The sequence below is a fragment of the Squalius cephalus genome (assembly GCF_949319135.1).
Source record: "Squalius cephalus genome assembly, chromosome: 9".
Taxonomy (NCBI): Eukaryota; Metazoa; Chordata; class Actinopteri; order Cypriniformes; family Leuciscidae; genus Squalius; species Squalius cephalus.
Genome location: NC_137130.1, coordinates 45,608,336 through 45,634,487, shown reverse-complemented (window position 1 = coordinate 45,634,487; position 26,152 = coordinate 45,608,336). Strand labels below are relative to the sequence as shown.

Here is a 26,152-nt window from a genome sequence, read left to right as displayed (position 1 = left end):
GGTGTTTTCTTCATGAATGACGAGTTCATATGTGTATAAGGGGGTAGGAACCAATGTGTGGGCTATTGTTTTCCCGGGAACTTTTCCAATTGACGGACCTGTAGCTTACCAGGTGGATATCCTTGTTTGCAGAAAATGCCTCGCTGGCAGGATTTACTTGTGTCGTTTTGGAGTGTTTTGCGATTGATTGGATGTTGTTCAAGGCAGCACAAAGGACTGGGGTACATTTGTCTGGGACTAACGAAGCTTGCGGTAAGAGATATGCGATTCATCTGTTAGTGCAAATACTTTGGGAACTCCTATAAGCTACAACAAGGTGGACTTTGCTCATGTGTTTGATTAATGATATGTATGTTCTGGGTGTTTATATAATACACATCTTTGTTGCATCATGAAATGAATGAACCGTTTGTATCCTTACTGATGTAACTTCGCTAGTATTTAGAGTGTTACAGCGGGACTACGGGACCTGCACTGTATTTTTTACTGCTGCAAAGGGAAAACTGTCCACTCCCGCGAGATTTGCGTTGGTCCAGTGGGAGCCCAATCCCAATGCAGCCCTCTATATTGAACATTCCCCTGTGAGGGCCTTGTTGACATGACAACCATCAGAAGAACCAGACAGTTCCTCCTCACCAACCCTATGACCAGCTTATACCGGCGTGAAGAATCGATCTTCAAGTACTGGATGAATATCTGAATGATACTGATCTGAATTCTGACTTGTGCTGTAACCTGAACCATAATCACACCGTCTTCATTTGTTGGCCTTGTCCCCCCTGACTGATCCTGGGTTCTCCCAAGGCTTTTCCTCCATTCTGTCACCTCTGGCTTCATTAGTTGGGGACACTTAATATTCAACAATATTATTGATCTGACTGTACTGACAGTGCTTTTGCAGAACTGCTTTATAGATGAAATTTACAAGTTTTCATAACTGGTGAACTATACAATAGAGTTAAATCAACACTGAACTGACTTCAGCTGAACAACAGCCGAAATGCATACGTTTCCTGTTATCCCTGTAAAGTTGCTTTGAAACAATCTATATAATATAAAGTGTTATATCAATAAAGGTGACATGACTTAACTTGAGTTTGAAAAAAAAAGAAGAATTTTCCAAGAATTTATGTCTAATTAAAGAATTTTATATTTTATTATATGGCTTCTCTTAAGTAAGTGTTTTCACACAAAAAATCTGCACAGATTTTGCAATGATAGCTGAACAAGTAGAGGTTGTAAGGACCCAAGTACAGCTTTATTTTAAAGCAACGTGTAAGAAAACAAGGAAACAAGTTTTACCAATGTGCATACAGGACAAGACTAAACAAGAGCTAAAGACACAGGAGGGTGTATGTACACTAGGAGCAATCATTGCAACAAAACAAAAAGAAAAGAAAAGAAAGGAGGGAACTTTGAGCCAAGAACAAGGAAAGCAAAATAAAGTAAAAGCATAAGACCAATTCAACAGAGAAGATCAAGTTAAATAAAACATGGTAAAAATAATTGCATTGCATCTTCAAATGGTGCTGTTCTGTCGTGCCGGAATATAATCCCCTCGTTTCTGTGGCTTTTGGCACAAATGATATGCGAAAACACACACCACTAGTATAAAACAGGAGGATGTAGCAGCTACCACCAACCACAACGACTCTGAGTCTAGACCGAGAGAGAGAGAGAGAGAGAGAGAGAAAAAGAGAGAGAGAGAGAGAGATTTAAACACATCTAAACAGACAGTGTAAAATAAAATATTAGATTTACCATTTACAGGTTCTTTAATGTCTCTTTTTCACCTTAAATTTATACAACTGTTAAAGGTGAACTTAGTACAAATTTGTTGTTCAAATTGTGGTGACATATGGCAATCAGCTAGATTAGCAGCATTAATACTAGGAGACACGTGAAAAGATGAAACAATATGTGTTCAAAAATGTGCGCAAAATATCAAACAGGTTTAGTACACGTCAGGATAGGTTTGATATCCTCCTAATGGATGGAATTGGATTTAACTCCTCCATATTGCAAACAATATGGCAAAAGTTGTGTAGTGTATTCCGGCCTTAAAAGATCTATCTTGGGGATTTGTGAGTCGATACTGAGATTATTCAAATTAAGATCATGGTTAATCAGAAAATCACTATTTTTACCCAGCCCTAGTGCCAACAATGCAAGCGAACAATATATTAGAACAAAACTAAACTGCTTATTGGAATAGGATTCATAACATTAGTGTGCAGCAACGGCTCATGAAGGGAGATGGCCTTGATGGTTACCACAATAAAGTGAGTGTAATTTGGCTGGTCATGTGATCAAAGCTGAATGAGGCAACCTGCTCATGTAGAGTAAAATGCTTTTATTTGGCTACTGATATGATCTCATATGTACGGAGCTCCTAAAGCAGGGTTCACCAATCTCGGTCCTGGAGGGCCGCTGTCCTGCAGAGTTTAACTCCAACCCCAATTAAACACACCTGAACCAGCTAATCAAGGTCTCACTAGGCATACTAGAAACTTTCAAACAGGTGTGTTGGAGCTAAACTCTGCAGAACAGCGGCCTTCCAGGACCGAGATTGGTGAACCCTGCCCTAAAGGGACCTTTGCAAAAATTAAAATTTCATGTGCTCACAAGAAACCATTGCATGTGCAGGAGAAAACTATCGGGTGCGAAAAGTTTCTCGTGAGCAACATGAAAGTCTGTATATTTTTATTTTTGCATAGGTCCCTTTAGGGCAGGGTTTCTCAAACTCGGTCCTGGAGGGCCACTGTTCTGCACAGCTTAGCTCCAACCCTGATCAAACACACCTAGCTGTGAGTTTCTAGTGATCCTGAAGACATTGATTAGCTTGCTCAGGTGTGTTTGATCAGGGTTGGAGCTAAGCTGTGCAGGACAGTGGCCCTCCAGGACCGAGTTTGAGAAACCCTGCTTTAGGGGCTCCGTACATATGAGTGTGCATACATTTAAAACAAGCAGTTTAAAATAAAGAAGCATACAACTAACCAAAGGGTACTCACCTTCTAGTTTAATTTGAGCGACAACTTCCTGTTTCTGGTCTTGGTTTTGACATATGCACTTCAATTCTGTCCCATCGTCCTCTGGCTGAAGCTCAAGGATAACCAGCTGCACCTCGAGGTGGTTTCCTGTGATACTGAAAACACACAATCTCGGTTTCATGCTAAATTCAGTGTAGTAGTGAGAACTGAATGAAAGTTTCTGTTGAACTGACTTCACTCTTTAGGTCCACTGTATTCCGATGTGACACTAAAATAAATCGTATATACTATTCTTCACATTTAGCGGCTAGGACTTCCAACAGGTCCTCCCCACTCAGCAACACACCTGCTGTGAAGCCTGTTGGAGATCCCTAAATATAGTTTTACAGAGGTGTGTGAAATGATCAATTATTTCAAACACTCTGTGATGGACTGCCCATCTCTCTTCCTCACTCCACCTTCCCGGCGACCCTACAGAGGACAAACGATTGGAGAACGGATGGATGGATATCAGACACATTAATCTCGTGTTGACGAGATGGATAGTAGACTACCGCTGTGATGCAATACTTGAGACCGAGTCTAAATGCTAAGTGACCATGACACGACCATGAAAATATGGTGTTGGTCTCGTCGTGGCCATGCTGTTTTTAGACTCAGACTCTTTGATCCACTCTGTACTATTGTGTCTCTGGACTGGAGGAAACTGTGTGGCGCTGTGGAGATTTGCATGTCACTGACGTGAAACAGGTCTTCATTCATCCCAAAGGAAAGCATTTTTACACTCTCGTGTCTCTGTCTAGACTCAGACTCAACATGCCCAGGTCTCGGCCTTGTGTTGGACTCAATTGAACAGGGGTTAGGTACAACACTGGACTTCTGACACTGCATGGCTGGTTGTCTCAGTAGTGTCCACAGAACAGTGTGGGTTTAATAAAAGTTTTTGAGGTAGACCTGACCTGAAAGAGACTGTACCATCATGTGATCATAACATGCTTCATGAACTTTCAAAAACAAAGCATCTGTTAATTTAATTACAAAACCAAAACCAATTTTTGTTGTTAACCTAGAAAATGAGCCATTTTCCGAAGTTTAGACTGCTAAACATCAGATCACTCTCATTGAAAACCAGCCATCCATTCTCCACAGCACTTGTCCTTTAGGGTCATGGGCCAGTACATCTCAGAGATGACAAACACTGACATTCTGACTGACGGTTAAGCCGAGAGGTTTAGATAAAGGGATTGAGTGATTAATAATCAATATCTAACCTGATGGAAAATATTAATCTGCAACAACATTGTGAACTTTTGTACAGATACATTTGGCCATGAACTTTTAAATGCATCATTATGCAAGAACATGAGGAGAGATTCACATGAAAGACAGACCACTGGCACAATAATGTGCTACTTCTTTCTACAGTAGGGTAGCAAGAATGATTGAGCAGTGTATATTAAATGAACTGAAATGTATATATGGGGGCACTATCTGTGATGAGATAATTGACAGGACTGTTCAGTCTGTTAATGAACCAATTATGATGTGGTACACAGCAATACTGCAATAAAAATTCAAAAGGGATTTCAAATCAATTTACATTGTCTAGTTGCTCAGTAAAGTCACCATCCACAGATGTAAAGCGATGACTTTCTATTAGCACATTAATAGGAAAGTTTACACTAAAATGAAAACTCAGACACTATTTAGTCACCCTGGTGTTGTTCTGAAGCCGTATGACTTTTGTTTTTTGGAAAACAAATGGAGAAATAAAAAAATTAAAAATCCTGCTTGTGCTTGTTGGTATAATTGGAGTAAATGGTGACCACCTTTGAGTTTTAAAAAGTATGCAATATCTCAAATAATCAGCAAGTGTTTCTGTTTAAAAACATCTGCTAAATTAATAAATGTGTTATAATATAAATATTAACAAGTAACAAGCCTCCAAATGTGCAAAACAAACATAGAATTGAAAATATTGAATAATACTGAATTGAATTCAATATGATCTTGTTTCGGTTGATGTTTCAACAACCACTGACCCCTGTCTGCCCCTGGCACTGACCCCTGCCTGCCCCTGGCACTGACCCCTGGCACTGACCCCTGCCTGCCCCTGGCACTGACCCCTGCCTGCCCCTGGCACTGACCCCTGCCTGCCCCTGGCACTGACCTCTGCCTGCCCCTGGCACTGACCCCTGTCTGCCCCTGGCACTGGCCCCTGCCTGCCCCTGGCACTGGCCCCTGCCTGCCCCTGGCACTGACCCCTGCCTGGCCCTGGCACTGACCCCTGCCTGCCCCTAGCACTGACCCTGTCGGCCCCTGGCACTGATCCTGCCTGCCCCTGGCACTGACCCCTGCCTGCCCCTGGCACTGACCCCTGCCTGCCCCTAGCACTGACCCTGTCTGCCCCTGGCACTGACCCTGTCTGCCCCTGGCACTGACCCCTGCCTGCCCCTGGCACTGACCCCTGTCTGCCCCTGGCACTGACCCCTGCCTGCCCCTAGCACTGACCCTGTCTGCCCCTGGCACTGCCCCTGGCACTGACCCTGGCACTGACCCTGTCTGCCCCTGGCACTGACCCCTGCCTGCCCCTGGCACTGACCCCTTCCTGCCCCTGGCACTGACCCCTGTCTGCCCCTGGCACTGACCCCTGTCTGCCCCTGGCACTGACCCCTGGCACTGACCCCTTCCTGCCCCTGGCACTGACCCCTGTCTGCCCCTGCCTGCCCATGGACCCAATTCTGCCTCACCAAACTTCCTAGTAAACTCGCTCATGTGCTCTGGACTGTTTTCTGTTGTCTACATTTGTATTTGTCCTTATTTTCCCAATAAACTGAAATTTTCCTCTCACACTGTGCTTGAGTTCTAGTCCATTCCTAGAAAATGAGCCATTTTCCGAAGTTTAGACTGCTAAACATCAGATCACTCTCATTGAAAACCAGCCATCCATTCTCCACAGCACTTGTCCTTTAGGGTCATGGGCCAGTACATCTCAGAGATGACAAACACTGACATTCTGACTGACGGTTAAGCCGAGAGGTTTAGATAAAGGGATTGAGTGATTAATAATCAATATCTAACCTGATGGAAAATATTAATCTGCAACAACATTGTGAACTTTTGTACAGATACATTTGGCCATGAACTTTTAAATGCATCATTATGCAAGAACATGAGGAGAGATTCACATGAAAGACAGACCACTGGCACAATAATGTGCTACTTCTTTCTACAGTAGGGTAGCAAGAATGATTGAGCAGTGTATATTAAATGAACTGAAATGTATATATGGGGGCACTATCTGTGATGAGATAATTGACAGGACTGTTCAGTCTGTTAATGAACCAATTATGATGTGGTACACAGCAATACTGCAATAAAAATTCAAAAGTGATTTCAAATCAATTTACATTGTCTAGTTGCTCAGTAAAGTCACCATCCACAGATGTAAAGCGATGACTTTCTATTAGCACATTAATAGGAAAGTTTACACTAAAATGAAAACTCAGACACTATTTAGTCACCCTGGTGTTGTTCTGAAGCCGTATGACTTTTGTTTTTTGGAAAACAAATGGAGAAATAAAAAAATTAAAAATCCTGCTTGTGCTTGTTGGTATAATTGGAGTAAATGGTGACCACCTTTGAGTTTTAAAAAGTATGCAATATCTCAAATAATAAGCAAGTGTTTCTGTTTAAAAACATCTGCTAAATTAATAAATGTGTTATAATATAAATATTAACAAGTAACAAGCCTCCAAATGTGCAAAACAAACATAGAATTGAAAATATTGAATAATACTGAATTGAATTCAATATGATCTTGTTTGGGTTGATATTTCAACAACCACTGACCCCTGCCTGTCCCTGGCACTGACCCCTGTCTGCCCCTGGCACTGACCCCTGTCTGCCCCTGGCACTGACCCCTGCCTGCCCCTGGCACTGACCCCTCCCTGCCCCTGGCACTGACCCCTGGCACTGACCCCTGTCTGCCCCTGGCACTGACCCCTGCCTGCCCCTGGCACTGACCCCTTCCTGCCCCTGGCACTGACCCCTGCCTGCCCCTGGCACTGACCCCTGCCTGCCCCTGGCACTGACCCCTGCCTGCCCCTGGCACTGGCCCCTGCCTGCCCCTGGCACTGACCCCTGCCTGCCCCTGGCACTGACCCCTTCCTGCCCCTGGCACTGACCCCTGCCTGCCCCTGGCACTGACCCCTGCCTGCCCCTGGCACTGACCCTGTCTGCCCCTGGCACTGACCCTGTCTGCCCCTGGCACTGACCTGTCTGCCCCTGGCACTGACCCCTGTCTGCCCCTGGCACTGACCCTGTCTGCCCCTGGCACTGACCCCTGCCTGCCCCTGGCACTGACCCCTTCCTGCCCCTGGCACTGACCCCTGTCTGCCCCTGGCACTGACCCCTGCCTGCCCCTGGCACTGACCCCTGCCTGCCCCTAGCACTGACCCTGTCTGCCCCTGGCACTGACCCCTGCCTGCCCCTGGCACTGCCCCCTGCCTGCCCCTGGCACTGACCCCTGCCAGCCCCTGGCACTGACCCCTTCCTGCCCCTGGCACTGACCCCTGTCTGCCCCTGGCACTGACCCCTGCCTGCCCCTGGCACTGACCCCTGCCTGCCCCTAGCACTGACCCTGTCTGCCCCTGGCACTGACCCCTGCCTGCCCCTGGCACTGACCCTGTCTGCCCCTGGCACTGACCCCTGCCTGCCCCTGGCACTGACCCCTGCCTGCCCCTGGCACTGACCCTGTCTGCCCCTGGCACTGACCCTGTCTGCCCCTGGCACTGACCCCTGCCTGCCCCTGGCACTGCCCCCTGTCTGCCCCTGGCACTGACCCCTGCCTGCCCCTGGCACTGACCCCTGCCTGCCCCTGGCACTGACCCTGTCTTTCCCTGGCACTGCCCCTGGCACTGCCCCTGTCTGCCCCTGGCACTGACCCTGTCTGCCCCTGGCACTGACCCCTGCCTGCCCCTGGCACTGACCCCTTCCTGCCCCTGGCACTGACCCTGTCTGCCCCTGGCACTGACCCTGTCTGCCCCTGGCACTGACCCCTGCCTGCCCCTGGCACTGACCCCTGCCTGCCCCTGGCACTGACCCCTTCCTGCCCCTGGCACTGACCCCTGTCTGCCCCTGGCACTGACCCCTGTCTGCCCCTGGCACTGACCCCTGCCTGCCCCTGGCACTGACCCCTTCCTGCCCCTGGCACTGACCCCTGTCTGCCCCTGCCTGCCCATGGACCCAATTCTGCCTCACCAAACTTCCTAGTAAACTCGCTCATGTGCTCTGGACTGTTTGCTGTTGTCTACATTTGTATTTGTCCTTATTTTCCCAATAAACTGAAATTTTCCTCTCACACTGTGCTTGAGTTCTAGTCCATTCCAGACACAATTTTTCAAGTGGATCACTGTAGGCATCAATGTTACCTTTTTTCTGTCTGAAATGCACGTCCACCCAGGTAAGAGTTTTCAGCTGGCTGACCATTAACCAGCCATGTCACATCTGTGGACTGAGCGGCCTGGTTTCCAATGGACACCATGCAGTGGATCACCAAACGTGAGCCTGAAAGATAGCAGTACAACTGAAGGTTGGTGTGTAGCTGTCTGATAATCACTATATAAGAGTCAGCAAACAAACACTGGGCCAACTAATTGTGGGAAGGTTTTAACAAGGTTTTAGAATGAATGATTCATCAAATTTCAATGATTTTAAAATCTCAAATTTCTTTCTGGAGAGGGTTTAGGTGTTTTATGCAAAAAGCTACTAAACATACAAACGTATGCTCCCTCATTTAGAATAATCCAGATTTGTCAACAATTGAACTCGTGTACATAAATTGCTATTTAGAAATCTTGTGTGACAACTTCTCCAACACAGGTGAACGCAGTGAGGTTAGGGTTCAAAGCACACTGAATACAGCAGTAGCCGTGTTTCCACTGTCGGGCCAGGGCCGGGCCAGGGCTTTAAACGGGCCGTGCCGGGCTAATAGCCTCGGGCCAATAGCACCGGCATGCGTTTCCACTGTCGGGCCAGAAGCTCCACAGCGCTTCACTAAAACACGCCCGTAACACGCCTCTCTGGGACAACGTCACACTAACCCATCATTTCACCAACAAATGGAAGTTTTATCAGAAAACTAATCAGAAATCACTGGAAACAGCGTTGAAAACAAACACGATAAAAGCGGCCGTTTGCTAGCTTTTTTTGTTTGTTTGTTTAGCAGCTGAATATTTAAAACCCAAGCATCGATGTTTTACCACAGGTTTACAATAAAAAGTGATACATTGATCATAATGAATTCATTTATGTAAAAATTGCACATTAGTCACTCAGAAATAAATTACCGTTAGGTCTATTTCACAAAAGAAAGAGGACACACTTACTTTTTCAGTCGCGTCTGTTTCTTTATCTGGTAACTTAGTTACAGGACATATTTACATCACATTTAGAAAAAATGATAATTTCTACAAATATATGCCATACGACCTGAGGAGCTTTAGCACTCTCTCGACTCCCATACAGATATTTTCAGTCAGAGAAACAGAGGAAGCTCCCGAAAAAAAAAAGTTACTTTATTTTTTGATAGTCCGGTTTAAAGAGACGAGACGTAGGCTATGACAGATAAAATAAAAACATGACTGTGATAGCCTTTAAGATTGGTCTGATTTCTTCAAGCGTTCGCTATGTTGTTTTTTTTACTATGCGTATCTTCAAGCGTTTACTGTGTTTACTATGGTAACGGCTAGCGCGCATAGTCTTTTGCATCACAAACAGAAGGCATTCAAACATGAACGCGATTTAAATTATTTTATTTTTAAGTCTTAAATGCTGACAGAATCATCCGGCGCTGCCGTCTCCCAACGGTAAACTCCTCCTCTGTTGGTAACCACTCCTCTAGCCCGAGCTGGCCCGCTTTGGCCCAAGGTATTCGACGGGCCAGAATTCCTGGCCGTTGGCCCCGAGTAAGCCCCGATCAAGCCCCGGAAGTGACAGTGGAAACGCGACTGGCCCTGGCACGCACTAGCACGGCTCGGCCCTGGCCCGACAGTGGAAACGCGGCTAGTCACAGAGCTCTGCCGAAGGACTGAGGCTCCCTGTCAGAGGGGAAACGTGCACATCTGTGTTGGAGCTATCCTTGGTCCTGAACATCACAGTGCACACCTGTGTTGGAGCTATCCTTGGTCCTGAACATCACAGTGCACACCTGTGTTGGAGCTATCCTTGGTCCTGAACACCACAGTGCACACCTGTGTTGGAGCTATCCTTGGTCCTGAACACCACAGTGCACACCTGTGTTGGAGCTATCCTTGGTCCTGAACATCACAGTGCATACCTGTGTTGGAGCTATCCTTGGTCCTGAACATCACAGTGCACACCTGTGTTGGAGCTATCCTTGGTCCTGAACATCACTGTGCACCCTTTTATTAAATACTTTTTGCAACATCCTTTTGCCAAGATAACAGCTCTGAGTTTTCTCCTATAATGCCTGATGAGTTTGGAGAACACCTGACAAGAGATCAGAGACCATTCGTTCATACAGAATCTCTCCAGATGCTTCAGATTCACAAGTTCATGTTGGCGGTTCTCTTCAGTTCACCCCACTCATCAGGTTAGGGGACTGGGACGGCATGACAGAAGCTTCATTTTGTGCTCCGTAACACATTTTTGTGTTGATTTTGATGTTTGGTTTGCATTGTTGTCCTGATGGAAGATCCAACCACGGCCCATTATAAGATTTCTAGCAGAGGCAGTCAGGTTTTGATGTTTTATCTGTTGGTATTTGCTAGAATCCATAATACCGTGTTTCTGAACAAGATGTCCATGACCTCAGGCAAAAAAAAAAAATGGCCCACAACATATAAGATCCAGCGGTATATTTAACCGTAGGCATGGGGTACTCTTTATCCTTGTGTGCTCCAAACACGTCTGGTGGGTTTGCTGCTAAAAGCCCTTTTTAGTTTCATCTGACCACAGAATCCGGTCCCTTTTGAAGATCCAGTCGTGTCTGACCACTGAATATGCTGGAGTTTATTATTGGAGGAGCGAGGAGGATTTTTCTTGAAACCCTCCTAAACAACATGTGGTGATGGAGGGGTTGTTTGATATATTTTTTTAGGCTTTCTGACCCCCAGGACTCTAGTAATCTCTGCAATTCTCCATAATTCTATGTCATGTTAATGTTTTTAGGTCTGTGTTTTATGAGTGACAAAGGGCCCTAACTTGCACCCACGCACAGCGGACTTTTCCCTCCACAGACGCACATCGGTATATTAGGGAATGAACTTGCGCTCCCGGGAGCGGTTCAGTGAAAAGAGGAGGCGTTTTCTGCCGCAAACGTTCCCTGGTGCTATTTTGCAGTTTCAGAAAACAAATCCACCACAGACCAGGAGAAACCTCGTCTAAAGTCAGTGGCGCGTTGCACATGTTATTCAGATGCTATTTTAAGTGTGCATGCTTGGCCATAATCAATGTAGCGTGAGCACAACTCACACACACTTTGCTTCTCTCATCTACACTCAGATGCAGCCGTTCCAATTTAGAAAACCATACAGAATTACAAGGAAAAATATTCCACACGAAGGAAATCATTGTGGTGTCCATGAGGATGTGAAAAAATAGGCATAAATCTAGCTTACACATTTACCCAAATTATCATACGCCTGTTTAACCGAAGCTAATCTGGGTGTGTTTCTCCATCCCCAATGTCACTTCTCTGTGTTTTACGGCCCTGACGAGAACGTCGATCTCCTCGGCTGTGAACCGCTCCTGGCAAATCCGCCGTTATAATAGCAATCCGCCATGGAACAAGCGCGCCTGCTCTTAAAGGGAATGCGAGATGACGCTCTGATTGGTTTATTTCACGTTACGCCCAAACCACACCTATGAGTAATGAAGCGACTTCAGACCAACACATTTTAGATTTGCGTCGAGATCCGCCCACAGAGTTACTTGCGTTTCGCATTTGATACTTGTGTTTCAGATCGTTAAAATAGGACCCAAAGTGTTTTTTATTTTTTTATTTTTTATGAGTGACAAAGTGTGTTTTTTGTTTTATGAGTGACAAAGTGTGTTTTTTGTTTTATGAGTGACAAAGTGTGTTTTTTGGGTGAAACCTCTGCTAGTGTTCTGGAAGAAAGACTTGATCTGAGACATGAATGAAGTGTTTTGGTACTTTTAGTGAATTTTGAATGTGAAATTAAATGCTGTAAAGCTATACAATTGTCAGGAGAACAGTGTGAAGAGTTTTAGAAACTGAAGTCTTGAGAAATGTGTCTTAGTGACTGTAAAACTGTAAAGCGCAATATTTAGTTTTTATTGTGAGTAGGCTATACACAAATAAAAGTAATCACCTTAAAGTTTCGTAATTTAACCATGCAGCAAACGTTTAAAAAATTACTTAAATTACTTTTTTTTTATTATGCTGGTCCCTCATTATTTTCATTAGTATTATTTGTAGAAGTAGTAGGCTACTAGTAATAGTATTATAATAGGCTAATCAATGGAAAGGCTACTTGTTCAAAATGAAACATTTACCCATGGTTTTCCCAAACCCTGTTAGCATAATTACACAGCATTAAAGTTCAATTATTTACACGTGTGGAATTATAATTTTTTTGGCTAATCTGCCAACAGGACCACGATTTTGGCACAGGATTTGGACATTCACTTGTGCTCTTTTATATGCTAATGATATTAATTAGGCAGCGTTTACAAGGTGGCGATCTCAAACCATTCAGCTGCGCACAATTTCACGATCATTTGCGATTTATAGATTTCACATCTGGAAGAGAGGCGTATGCAAGTGTTTTGTGTGTACATTCTGTTTTTTTTTTGTTTTTTTTTTTTGGAATCGCATGTACACTCATTTGAGAAATGATCTTAGATCTAATGTGGGATGGTTTCTATGTAACATTTTATAAATGAGGCCCCAGACCTGTTTACTATAATTTTACACATGACCTTGCTTATTACTTTTTGCTAATTTCTTCAGTGTCGTCTTATTACATGTTCCCTGTGTTTGCTCCTGGACTTGTGTTGAAGTGTTTCCTGTCCCTTGTGTCGTAGTGAAATTCCTTTGTAGTTTTCTTATTTGGTAAGTTCCCTGATTGTGTCCAGTGTGTGTCTTGTGTGTATATCAACCCGTGTTCCCTCATTGTCAGGTATTGTCACTCTACAGCTGTTTGCTGTTGGATTCCTCAGTTCAGTTCCTTGTGGATTTATTCTGGTAGGTTCCTCGTGGACTGTTGTTTGTAATTTTGTTATTTCATTATTAAACCTTATTTGCATTTGGATCCAGTTCACCCTCGTCTCTGAGTTCACCCAGCATTGCACTTCTATAATCAGTAACTGTTGTGGATTTATTTGAGTTTTTCATTGTCTGTTCTTATGGTGTAAACGTGTCCCTAAACGGTGTGTAAATTTAAATAAAATTGTGTGCTGTCCTTTCGAAGCTTAATTTCATATTAAGTAAAGTACATTTTATTAGAATTATGCAGTGCTGTCATACTATATTATGGACAGTGTCATGCAATGTGTGACCGGAATATAAATGATCTAAACATCTGACAATAAACACATAAATCAATATTGTTAGAAGTGTGGACTCACCCAAATGACTTTCAATGAAGGATCCATTTACAGGAAAGACAATATAAGGGAATGAATAACTTGATGCTGTGTGAAAACATTGTTAAATTAATAACAAATTAATAATACATGAATTAGATTAAGTAGAATCAATTTGTTAGATCAGTATGTTGATGAAATACTGATAATTAAAAAATAAATAAAAAACTCTAATACTTGCATGTGAAAGCATTGAGATTGTTAGAGGTGACCGCTTCTGGTGCAAACCTTTCAGATTCTGGAGCTAAAGAAATGTTAAACAGAGTCATCATTTGCTTTTAGGTTTAGAAAGAAAGAAAAGCAACATGCTGGTCATAAAACAGTGGCAGTGGCGCAACCATCCATTTGACAAAGGGAATTTATTTACCTGACACTTGAACTCTCCAGGTCCTGCTCACATTGTATTGGGTATTGTTGAAAATGACATTTAGCCTACAGGTGTAGAAGCCCTCATCTTTCACAGAGATGTTTTTGATGGCCAGAGTTATGCCTCTCTCGATTGTATACCGTCCTCTGCCAACAGGAAGAGCTGTGCTCTGAAAAGCCTGTCAATTAATCAATTGACAATTGAGGAATACAGACATTTTTCAAACATTTGTTGTCATTTCTGTTAGTTAGTTTTCCACAATGACCTACCTTGCACCACATAAGATTTTTTTTCCTTTTGAAATAATCCAAATGGGGACAATTGATTTTTGTATCTTCTCCTGCATGTGCGTTGTAGGTCATTACCACGTTTGGCTCCTCTGCCTCACAAATCGTTATGGAAATACTCCCGGTGAAACAGAATGTGTCACTCCTAAGTGAAAAATGCATCACTAATTATATTTAGGCTAACAAAAACTATTGTCATAATACAAACTGTTTTAAAACTGTAATAAAAAAAAGGTTAAAGGAGTTTCTGATGGATTTAGTGCATAAATCATAGTTTTCATTTTACTACATTTCATTTATTTCAAATCCAGTTTGGGCACTTTCTAAAAAAGGTCCCCTCAAACCTTTTATTTAATGACTAAAGCCTTTCCTCCTAGAGTAACTTCCATACTAGATTGATTTTGAACTTTCGAGTTTTTAGATCAGGGCTATTCAAATACGTTCCTGGAGGGTTTAGTTCCAATCCTAATCAAACACACCTGCCTGTAATCAAGTCATATTTTGAAGAAGACCTCGATCAGCTGGTTCTGTGCTTCATCAGGGTTGGAACTAAATTCTGCGGGCCATGGACCTCCAGAAATGGTATTAAAGGTATTAGTACTAATAGTAATGGTATTAGTCTATATTAAATATATTAAATTCATTTAGCATGTTTTCTATCTATATAAATCACATCAAACCTTTTAAGGAAATAAATCGCTCTTATAAATATAATCCATGCTTAAAGCTCAAGAGTGGTGTGAACTACATCAGACTGAGAGTTAGAGTTAGGGAATGCTGGACTCATATTTCACCCCAAAATCAAAAGGTAAAAAAAGTTACGGCCATTAAGATTTTAGACATTGTGACATTGTTTTTATGAAAACTATTAACATTTATATTTAGCCTGTCAAATTAAATATTATATATTGATGTATCATTTAAATGATAAAGTATGTTTGTTAAGTACTCTTGCAAGCAAACATTATGGTAATATTTTGTTGCACTGTAATTCATTTATGTTGATTTCCTTCCCTGAATTTAAATGAGAATTGAAGAATTGAAAGGAAATGCACGGCTATAAGATCTGACCTGAAGAGGTAGCTGTATGTTCCAGAGTCTGATGGGTGAGATGGAAGGAGCAGGACTCCACGGCCTATCTGCTTCACCCGATCACGGCAGCGCTTCAGACTGCTCTGGTTCCTCAGGTTAGTGTGATCAACGTGGAATGTTGAGCTGTTGTCCAGTCGCAATTCCCTGTAATGAATCGCATCTTCAAGAAATGGGAATCTGATGATAACCGCCTCGCCTTGTACTTGATAATCCGGGATCTCTGGACCCACAACCACACAACTACCTGAACCAATCACAAGAATTTATTAAACAACATACAATAGTACTGTTATAGTAATTATGCAAGCATAGTATCAACATCACAATTAGGAAATGAAATACTAGCGTATTCAGATGTCTGAGTTTACCAGGGACCTGGATTCACAAGGTCCCAATGTCAGGAAAGTTCTATAAAACAGTGTTTCTAAATCCTGGTCCTAGGGACCACCGCTCTGGGCATTTTGTATGTCTCCCTTATTTAACACAACAGATTGAGACCATCAGCTAATTAGGTGAGATGAACTGAATCAGATGTGTCAGATTAGACAGACATACAAACTGTACAGACTGGTGGGTCCCCAGGACCAGGATTGAAAACCACTGCTCTAAAAGTTTTTTGCAGTTCACACTGGCAGCGACTTGCAGGAACAAAGTGAGCATGTTCATTTTCAGTTAGGTGCTGGCGACTTCAAGCGAAGAACAGTTGAGAACAGTTTTACAAATGACCAGTGACTTTCTGCAACAAATACCAAGGGGAGTGAAGTAGAGCAAACTAGATTAATCTCCGGTAATATACTGTATTGGTGTTTCAGCAAGAGTGCCCAAGACTGGTCACCCACTGAAGCTCAGCAGGGTTGAGTCTGGTCAGTGTCTGGATGGGAGACTCCTGGGAAAACTGTGTTTCTGCTGGAAGAGGTGTTAGTGAGGCCAGTAGGGGGCGCTGCTCACCCTGTGGTCTGTGTGGGTCCTAACGCCCCAGTATAGTGACGGGGACACTATACTGTCAAACAGCACCGTCCTTCAGATGAGACGTTAAACCGAGGTCCTGACTTTCTGTGGTCATTAAAAATCCTGAGGCACTTCTCGTAAAGAGTAGGTGTCACACCCTCACACCACATGGACTCTTGTTTTCAGTTAGTACCGTTTCCCTTGGTTAGTTTGTTACTTAGTCATGCACACTCATTAGTTTCAGCTGTGCACTAATCAATCATCACATGATCCTCTCACTATTAAAGTTCAGTTCGGTTTGTGTATCTTTGTCTGGCCTTGTCTCTTCTATGGTTGTGTCAGATTGCTTGCCTCTATGTTGGATTTAACCTGTGTGGATTTTTAAAGACTGCCTGTTTACTCTTATCTTTGTGTGTACACAACCTGATTATTACAGTAGGGGTGTAAGCCCAGTGTCCTGGCCAAATTCCCTCCATTGGCCCTTATAAATCATGGCCTTCTAATCTCCATCCACTGAATTGGCCCTATCACTCTCTCTCCTCTCCACCTGTACCTGGTGTGTGTGAATGCACTGGCTCCACCTGTAGCTGGTGTGTGGAGAGAGCACTGGCTCCACCTATAGCTGGTGTGTGGTGAGTGCACTGGCTCCACCTATAGCTGGTGTGTGGTGAGTGCACTGGCTCCACCTATAGCTGGTGTGTGGAGAGCGCACTGTCTCCACCTATAGCTGGTGTGTGGTGAGCGCACTGGCTCCACCTGTAGCTGGTGTGTGGAGAGAGCACTGGCTCCACCTATAGCTGGTGTGTGGTGAGAGCACTGGCTCCACCTATAGCTGGTGTGTGGAGAGAGCACTGGCTTCACCTATAGCTGGTGTGTGGAGAGAGCACTGTCTCCACCTATAGCTGGTGTGTGGAGAGAGCACTGGCTCCACCTATAGCTGGTGTGTGGTGAGCGCACTGGCTCCACCTATAGCTGGTGTGTGGAGAGAGCACTGTCTCCACCTATAGCTGGTGTGTGGTGAGCGCACTGGCTCCACCTGTAGCTGGTGTGTGGAGAGAGTACTGGCTCCACCTGTAGCTGGTGTGTGGAGAGAGCACTGGCTCCACCTATAGCTGGTGTGTGGAGAGAGTACTGGCTTCACCTATAGCTGGTGTGTGGAGAGAGCACTGGCTCCACCTATAGCTGGTGTGTGGAGAGAGTACTGGCTCCACCTATAGCTGGTGTGTGGTGAGAGCACTGGCTCCACCTATAGCTGGTGTGTGGTGAGAGCACTGGCTCCACCTATAGCTGGTGTGTGGTGAGTGCACTGGCTCCACCTATAGCTGGTGTGGGGTGAGCGCACTGGCTCCACCTATAGCTGGTGTGTGGTGAGCGCACTGACTCCACCTGTAGCTGGTGTGTGGTGAGCGCACTGGCTCCACCTGTAGCTGGTGTGTGGTGAGCGCACTGTCTCCACCTGTAGCTGGTGTGTGGAGAGAGCACTGGCTCCACCTGTAGCTGGTGTGTGGAGAGAGCACTGGCTCCACCTATAGCTGGTGTGTGGTGAGAGCACTGGCTCCACCTATAGCTGGTGTGTGGAGAGAGTACTGGCTTCACCTATAGCTGGTGTGTGGAGAGAGCACTGGCTCCACCTATAGCTGGTGTGTGGAGAGAGTACTGGCTCCACCTATAGCTGGTGTGTGGTGAGAGCACTGGCTCCACCTATAGCTGGTGTGTGGTGAGAGCACTGTCTCCACCTATAGCTGGTGTGGGGTGAGCGCACTGGCTCCACCTATAGCTGGTGTGTGGTGAGCGCACTGACTCCACCTGTAGCTGGTGTGTGGTGAGCGCACTGGCTCCACCTGTAGCTGGTGTGTGGTGAGTGCACTGGCTCCACCTGTAGCTGGTGTGTGGTGAGCGCACTGGCTCCACCTGTAGCTGGTGTGTGGAGAGAGCACTGTCTCCACCTATAGCTGGTGTGTGGTGAGCGCACTGTCTCCACCTGTAGCTGGTGTGTGGAGAGAGCACTGGCTCCACCTATAGCTGGTGTGTGGAGAGAGCACTGGCTCCACCTATAGCTGGTGTGTGGTGAGCGCACTGGCTCCACCTGTAGCTGGTGTGTGGTGAGCGCACTGGCTCCACCTGTAGCTGGTGTGTGGAGAGAGCACTGGCTCCACCTGTAGCTGGTGTGTGGAGAGAGCACTGGCTCCACCTATAGCTGGTGTGTGGTGAGCGCACTGGCTCCACATGTAGCTGGTGTGTGGTGAGCGCACTGGCTCCACCTGTAGCTGGTGTGTGGAGAGAGCACTGGCTCCACCTGTAGCTGGTGTGTGGTGAGCGCACTGGCTCCACCTGTAGCTGGTGTGTGGAGAGAGCACTGTCTCCACCTATAGCTGGTGTGTGGTGAGCGCACTGTCTCCACCTATAGCTGGTGTGTGGTGAGCGCACTGGCTCCACCTGTAGCTGGTGTGTGGTGAGCGCACTGGCTCCACCTGTAGCTGGTGTGTGGAGAGAGCACTGGCTCCACCTGTAGCTGGTGTGTGGTGAGCGCACTGGCTCCACCTGTAGCTGGTGTGTGGTGAGCGCACTGGCTCCACCTATAGCTGTTGTGTGGTGAGAGCACTGGCTCCACCTGTAGCTGGTGTGTGGTGAGAGCACTGGCTCCACCTGTAGCTGGTGTGTGGTGAGCGCACTGGCTCCACCTGTAGCTGGTGTGTGGTGAGCGCACTGGCTCCACCTGTAGCTGGTGTGTGGAGAGAGCACTGTCTCCACCTATAGCTGGTGTGTGGTGAGCGCACTGTCTCCACCTGTAGCTGGTGTGTGGAGAGAGCACTGGCTCCACCTGTAGCTGGTGTGTGGAGAGAGCACTGGCTCCACCTATAGCTGGTGTGTGGTGAGAGCACTGGCTCCACCTATAGCTGGTGTGTGGAGAGAGTACTGGCTTCACCTATAGCTGGTGTGTGGAGAGAGCACTGGCTCCACCTATAGCTGGTGTGTGGAGAGAGTACTGGCTCCACCTATAGCTGGTGTGTGGTGAGAGCACTGGCTCCACCTATAGCTGGTGTGTGGTGAGAGCACTGTCTCCACCTATAGCTGGTGTGTGGTGAGCGCACTGGCTCCACCTATAGCTGGTGTGGGGTGAGCGCACTGGCTCCACCTATAGCTGGTGTGTGGTGAGTGCACTGGCTCCACCTATAGCTGGTGTGGGGTGAGCGCACTGGCTTCACCTATAGCTGGTGTGTGGAGAGAGCACTGGCTTCACCTATAGCTGGTGTGGGGTGAGAGCACTGGCTTCACCTATAGCTGGTGTGGGGTGAGAGCACTGGCTTCACCTATAGCTGGTGTGTGGAGAGAGACTGTCTCCACCTATAGCTGGTGTGTGGAGAGAGTACTGGCTTCACCTATAGCTGGTGTGGGGTGAGAGCACTGTCTCCACCTATAGCTGGTGTGTGGAGAGAGCACTGGCTTCACCTGTAGCTGGTGTGGGGTGAGCGCACTGGCTCCACCTATAGCTGGTGTGTGGAGAGAGCACTGGCTCTACCTATAGCTGGTGTGGGGTGAGAGCACTGGCTCCACCTATAGCTGGTGTGTGGTGAGCGCACTGGCTCCACCTGTAGCTGGTGTGTGGTGAGCGCGCTGACTCCACCTGTAGCTGGTGTGTGGTGAGTGCACTGTCTCCACCTATAGCTGGTGTGTGGCGAGAGCACTGTCTCCACCTATAGCTGGTGTGTGCCGAGAGCACTGTCTCCACCTATAGCTGGTGTGTGGCGAGTGCACTGGCTCCACCTATAGCTGGAGTGTGGTGAGAGCACTGTCTCCACCTATAGCTGGTGTGTGGTGAGTGCACTGGCTCCACCTATAGCTGGAGTGTGGTGAGAGCACTGTCTCCACCTATAGCTGGTGTGTGTGTGAGTGCACTGTCTCCACCTATAGCTGGTGTGTGGCGAGAGCACTGTCTCCACCTATAGCTGGTGTGTGGCGAGTGCACTGGCTCCACCTATAGCTGGAGTGTGGTGAGAGCACTGTCTCCACCTATAGCTGGTGTGTGGCGAGTGCACTGGCTCCACCTATAGCTGGAGTGTGGTGAGAGCACTGTCTCCACCTATAGCTGGTGTGTGGCGAGTGCACTGGCTCCACCTATAGCTGGTGTGTGGCGAGAGCACTGTCTCCACCTATAGCTGGTGTGGGGTGAGCGCACTGGCTCCACCTATAGCTGGAGTGTGGTGAGAGCACTGTCTCCACCTATAGCTGGTGTGTGGCGAGTGCACTGGCTCCACCTATAGCTGGAGTGTGGTGAGAGCACTGTCTCCACCTATAGCTGGTGTGTGGCGAGTGCACTGGCTCCACCTATAGCTGGAGTGTGGTGAGAGCACTGTCTCCACCTATAGCTGGTGTGGGGTGAGAGCACTGGCTCCACCTATAGCTGGTGTGGGGTGAGCGCACTGGTTCCACCTATAGCTGGTGTGTGGCGAGTGCACTGGCTCCACCTATAGCTGGTGTGTGGCGAGAGCACTGTCTCCACCTATAGCTGGTGTGTGGTGAGTGCACTGGCTCCACCTATAGCTGGAGTGTGGTGAGAGCACTGTCTCCACCTATAGCTGGAGTGTGGTGAGAGCACTGTCTCCACCTATAGCTGGTGTGTTTCGAGTGCACTGGCTCCACCTATAGCTGGTGTGTGGCGAGAGCACTGTCTCCACCTATAGCTGGTGTGTGGTGAGTGCACTGGCTCCACCTATAGCTGGAGTGTGGTGAGAGCACTGTCTCCACCTATAGCTGGTGTGTGGTGAGAGCACTGTCTCCACCTATAGCTGGTGTGTGGCGAGTGCACTGGCTCCACCTATAGCTGGAGTGTGGTGAGAGCACTGTCTCCACCTATAGCTGGTGTGTGGTGAGAGCACTGGCTCCACCTATAGCTGGTGTGTGGCGAGTGCACTGGCTCCACCTATAGCTGGTGTGTGGCGAGTGCACTGGCTCCACCTATAGCTGGAGTGTGGCGAGAGCACTGTCTCCACCTATAGCTGGTGTGTGGTGAGAGCACTGTCTCCACCTATAGCTGGTGTGTGGCGAGTGCACTGGCTCCACCTATAGCTGGTGTGTGGTGAGAGCACTGTCTCCACCTATAGCTGGTGTGTGGTGAGAGCACTGTCTCCACCTATAGCTGGTGTGTGGCGAGAGCACTGTCTCCACCTATAGCTGGTGTGTGGTGAGAGCACTGTCTCCACCTATAGCTGGTGTGTGGCGAGTGCACTGGCTCCACCTATAGCTGGTGTGTGGCGAGTGCACTGGCTCCACCTATAGCTGGAGTGTGGTGAGAGCACTGTCTCCACCTATAGCTGGTGTGTGGCGAGTGCACTGGCTCCACCTATAGCTGGAGTGTGGTGAGAGCACTGTCTCCACCTATAGCTGGTGTGTGGCGAGTGCACTGGCTCCACCTATAGCTGGTGTGTGGCGAGAGCACTGTCTCCACCTATAGCTGGTGTGGGGTGAGCGCACTGGCTCCACCTATAGCTGGAGTGTGGTGAGAGCACTGTCTCCACCTATAGCTGGTGTGTGGCGAGTGCACTGGCTCCACCTATAGCTGGAGTGTGGTGAGAGCACTGTCTCCACCTATAGCTGGTGTGTGGCGAGTGCACTGGCTCCACCTATAGCTGGAGTGTGGTGAGAGCACTGTCTCCACCTATAGCTGGTGTGTGGCGAGTGCACTGGCTCCACCGATAGCTGGTGTGTGGCGAGAGCACTGGCTCCACCTATAGCTGGTGTGGGGTGAGCGCACTGGTTCCACCTATAGCTGGTGTGTGGCGAGTGCACTGGCTCCACCTATAGCTGGTGTGTGGCGAGAGCACTGTCTCCACCTATAGCTGGTGTGTGGTGAGTGCACTGGCTCCACCTATAGCTGGAGTGTGGTGAGAGCACTGTCTCCACCTATAGCTGGAGTGTGGTGAGAGCACTGTCTCCACCTATAGCTGGTGTGTTTCGAGTGCACTGGCTCCACCTATAGCTGGTGTGTGGCGAGAGCACTGTCTCCACCTATAGCTGGTGTGTGGTGAGTGCACTGGCTCCACCTATAGCTGGAGTGTGGTGAGAGCACTGTCTCCACCTATAGCTGGTGTGTGGTGAGAGCACTGTCTCCACCTATAGCTGGTGTGTGGCGAGTGCACTGGCTCCACCTATAGCTGGAGTGTGGTGAGAGCACTGTCTCCACCTATAGCTGGTGTGTGGTGAGAGCACTGTCTCCACCTATAGCTGGTGTGTGGCGAGTGCACTGGCTCCACCTATAGCTGGTGTGTGGCGAGTGCACTGGCTCCACCTATAGCTGGAGTGTGGCGAGAGCACTGTCTCCACCTATAGCTGGTGTGTGGTGAGAGCACTGTCTCCACCTATAGCTGGTGTGTGGCGAGTGCACTGGCTCCACCTATAGCTGGTGTGTGGTGAGAGCACTGTCTCCACCTATAGCTGGTGTGTGGTGAGAGCACTGTCTCCACCTATAGCTGGTGTGTGGCGAGAGCACTGTCTCCACCTATAGCTGGTGTGTGGTGAGAGCACTGTCTCCACCTATAGCTGGTGTGTGGCGAGTGCACTGGCTCCACCTATAGCTGGTGTGTGGTGAGAGCACTGTCTCCACCTATAGCTGGTGTGTGGTGAGAGCACTGTCTCCACCTATAGCTGGTGTGTGGCGAGTGCACTGGCTCCACCTATAGCTGGTGTGTGGAGAGAGCACTGTCTCCACCTATAGCTGGTGTGTGGTGAGAGCACTGTCTCCACCTATAGCTGGTGTGTGGCGAGTGCACTGGCTCCACCTATAGCTGGTGTGTGGTGAGAGCACTGGCTCCACCTATAGCTGGTGTGTGGCGAGAGCACTGGCTCCACCTATAGCTGGTGTGTGGCGAGAGCACTGTCTCCACCTATAGCTGGTGTGTGGTGAGTGCACTGTCTCCACCTATAGCTGGTGTGTGGTGAGAGCACTGGCTCCACCTATAGCTGGTGTGTGGCGAGAGCACTGTCTCCACCTATAGCTGGTGTGTGGTGAGTGCACTGGCTCCACCTATAGCTGGAGTGTGGTGAGAGCACTGGCTCCACCTATAGCTGGTGTGTGGCGAGAGCACTGTCTCCACCTATAGCTGGTGTGTGGTGAGTGCACTGGCTCCACCTATAGCTGGAGTGTGGTGAGAGCACTGGCTCCACCTGTAGCTGGTGTGTGGTGAGTGCACTGGCTCCACCTATAGCTGGAGTGTGGTGAGAGCACTGGCTCCACCTATAGCTGGTGTGTGGTGAGTGCACTGGCTCCACCTATAGCTGGAGTGTGGTGAGAGCACTGGCTCCACCTATAGCTGGTGTGTGGTGAGAGCACTGTCTCCACCTATAGCTGGTGTGTGGCGAGAGCACTGTCTGGGCGCCTACAATGATCGCGCCATTGAAGATGCTTTGTGTGATAAACTCCTGACATCTAAGATCATCTAACTGTGTGATGCAAGTTACGTTAATGACGCAATTTCACTTGCTTCTGTAATTTATTTGCGTTCAATGATTTTAATGCGTTAAAAGGATAGTTCAGCCAAAAACTGAAATTCTGTCTTCATTTAAACAAATGGCCAAACTGAACACAAAAGAAGATATTTTGAAGTATTTGGTAACCAGACAGTAAACAGCAGCCATTGACTTGCATAGTGGGAAAAAATACTACGGAAGTCAATTGCTACAACTGTTGATTATCAACTGTTTGATTACCGACATCCTTCAAAATATCTTCTTTTGTGTTCAGCAGAACAAAGAAACATACCCTCAAAGTTGTTCCAAACATGTATAAGTAAATGATGACAGAATTTTCATTTTTGGGTGAACTATCCCTTTAAGGATTTTACATTTATTGCATGCGTTAGCATGTTAATATCGACAGCCGTAATATATATATCAGTAGGGTGTGGTTGTTTTCAGAAATGAGGCAAAGTCCTCAGTTTTATATATAAATCAATTGTAAATTCATGTCCCAGTTACACTTAATGTTGTCACATCTTCCTGGTTAAATAAACATTACATAAAATTTTCAAACCAAATACAATTTCATTTTGTATTTTTACATAACTATGTAATTTATGTTCTATTCACTAAAACCAAGTATAAATCTCATCAAGTTAGTGCTTTTACACAGTTTTACATTTAATCCAAAATAATAACTAAAGGCACAATTTAACAAGTCCCGGTTCCCCAAAACTTTCTTATCTCTAAGTAGTTCTTAACCTATTCCTTAACCACTCTCTTAACCTTATGGCACGATTCCCGACACGTTCGTACGCTAAGTATATCTTCTGTAAGTCACACTTTCGTAAGGTTGGTCTGGACCGCTCTTAGCTTTACCTTATCACTGTTGCAGGTCTATATGAAAATAATTCTGAAGTTTTAATACACCCAGACAGTATTTCAATTAGGCTAATTCAAGTGTTTTCATGCAAAGAATAAAATTGTCATTACACTGATTGTTGTTAGATTTTTAATTATATTATTATACAATATTATTAATTTAATTAAAAAGCGCTTTTAAAGGCCAGTGAAAGCATAGGCTACTGTCAGTTAAGTCCTATTCGGACGCTAATATTGTTTCTCATGGGCTTGTATGGTATTTTAAACATTTACAGGGGTAAGTCGGTGATTTTAGTGCCGTCCGAATCCATAATATCAGTGTTTTTCTCACCCAACCCGCGTAAAAATTCCTGGCCAAATTAGTACCTACTGTTTTTTGACAAACAGGTCGTGTGGGGATTTAATTGCCGTCTGAATCCACATCTCTGAGTTTACAAGAAGAGATTCAAAATTCACGGTTTAAATCCTTTTTGATCACTGCCGAGCACCGTACTAAGATGTAAACTTTTATTACTGAAATGCTGGAAAGTATTTCCAAGAACAATATTTCATCACAGCTCCACCTCAGCGAACAAAACTGGGAAAGAGAAGAAGGCACGTAACATTTTTGAAAAGGTTATTGTGGCAGCAATATATGTTACAATTTTAAAATATGTAGGCTAGGCTATTATAGGCTATTATAGTTTGGATTATTTTTTATAATATCCAATAGTCCTAATAAATGTAATTTCAACTATTTCTGAAGTGCTTCTTTTATAAAGAATACCGCTTTCTCACATAAACAGCCCCTGCACGAGAGAATAATTGATTCTCGAGCCATCGATATCAGCAGATTCAGCACCATCGCCACGGACAGCACCGGGTAACGTCGCACGTAAGAAGGTATATCTTAAGCTGCTTCCTAAGGTATGGTTCGGGGAACACACTTAGTAACATAAACAACTTTGGTAAGATATATCTTTCGAGTCTTCTTAGCGTGCTAAGAGTGAGCGTTATTGGGGAACCGGGCCCAATTTAATAGTCAACTTATTTTCATCAGTTATCAAGCTCAGTAAACACTGTCACAGACACAGAGATGTACCTTTAATTTCACCAAGCAGATTGCTCACTAAAAGCCCTCACAGTCATCATGTTTTCAGTCCATTTCAAGTTTGATTTTGATATGATAAAGCAGAGATATCTAAATGGCTGAGTTGTTTATTTACTTTTTAATTAGTCCTCCCATTAATGGCATCATTTTTCTCATTCGGACCAAATCACGAATGCGCACGAAAACAAGATGCAGGATTTATCGCACGATCCAATCATATCCAACCATAACCAACTATATCCAATTACAGCAGGATGGAGGCGTTGCCTCCTCTCACGTGACTTTCCCCTATTCATTCTCAATTACCCCCCACTAAACCCAGCACACGCTTCGGGGGTCAGAGGCACGAGAGACACGGACTCACTGCACCTTCACCTGCGGGTGTCGCTGTTGGACATGTGTAACTTACTTT

At 46.5% G+C, this 26,152-nt stretch overlaps 1 protein-coding gene across 1 annotated transcript in view; it reads right to left on the bottom strand.

Moving 5' to 3' along the window:
• Window positions 1-107: 107 nt before the first annotated feature.
• Window positions 108-26,152, bottom strand: part of LOC307165015 (interleukin-1 receptor type 2-like) — a 26,666-nt gene continuing 621 nt past the window's right edge. The window contains exons 3-10 of the mRNA XM_079882269.1: window positions 15,348-15,612; window positions 14,259-14,421; window positions 13,990-14,167; window positions 13,804-13,866; window positions 13,605-13,670; window positions 8,423-8,558; window positions 3,012-3,145; window positions 108-1,659 (exon numbers count right to left, since the gene is read on the bottom strand). Of these exons, the coding sequence (XP_079738395.1) occupies window positions 1,520-1,659; window positions 3,012-3,145; window positions 8,423-8,558; window positions 13,605-13,670; window positions 13,804-13,866; window positions 13,990-14,167; window positions 14,259-14,421; window positions 15,348-15,612 (1,145 nt within the window). The 3' untranslated portion in view covers window positions 108-1,519. The remainder of the gene's footprint in view (window positions 1,660-3,011; window positions 3,146-8,422; window positions 8,559-13,604; window positions 13,671-13,803; window positions 13,867-13,989; window positions 14,168-14,258; window positions 14,422-15,347; window positions 15,613-26,152) is intronic.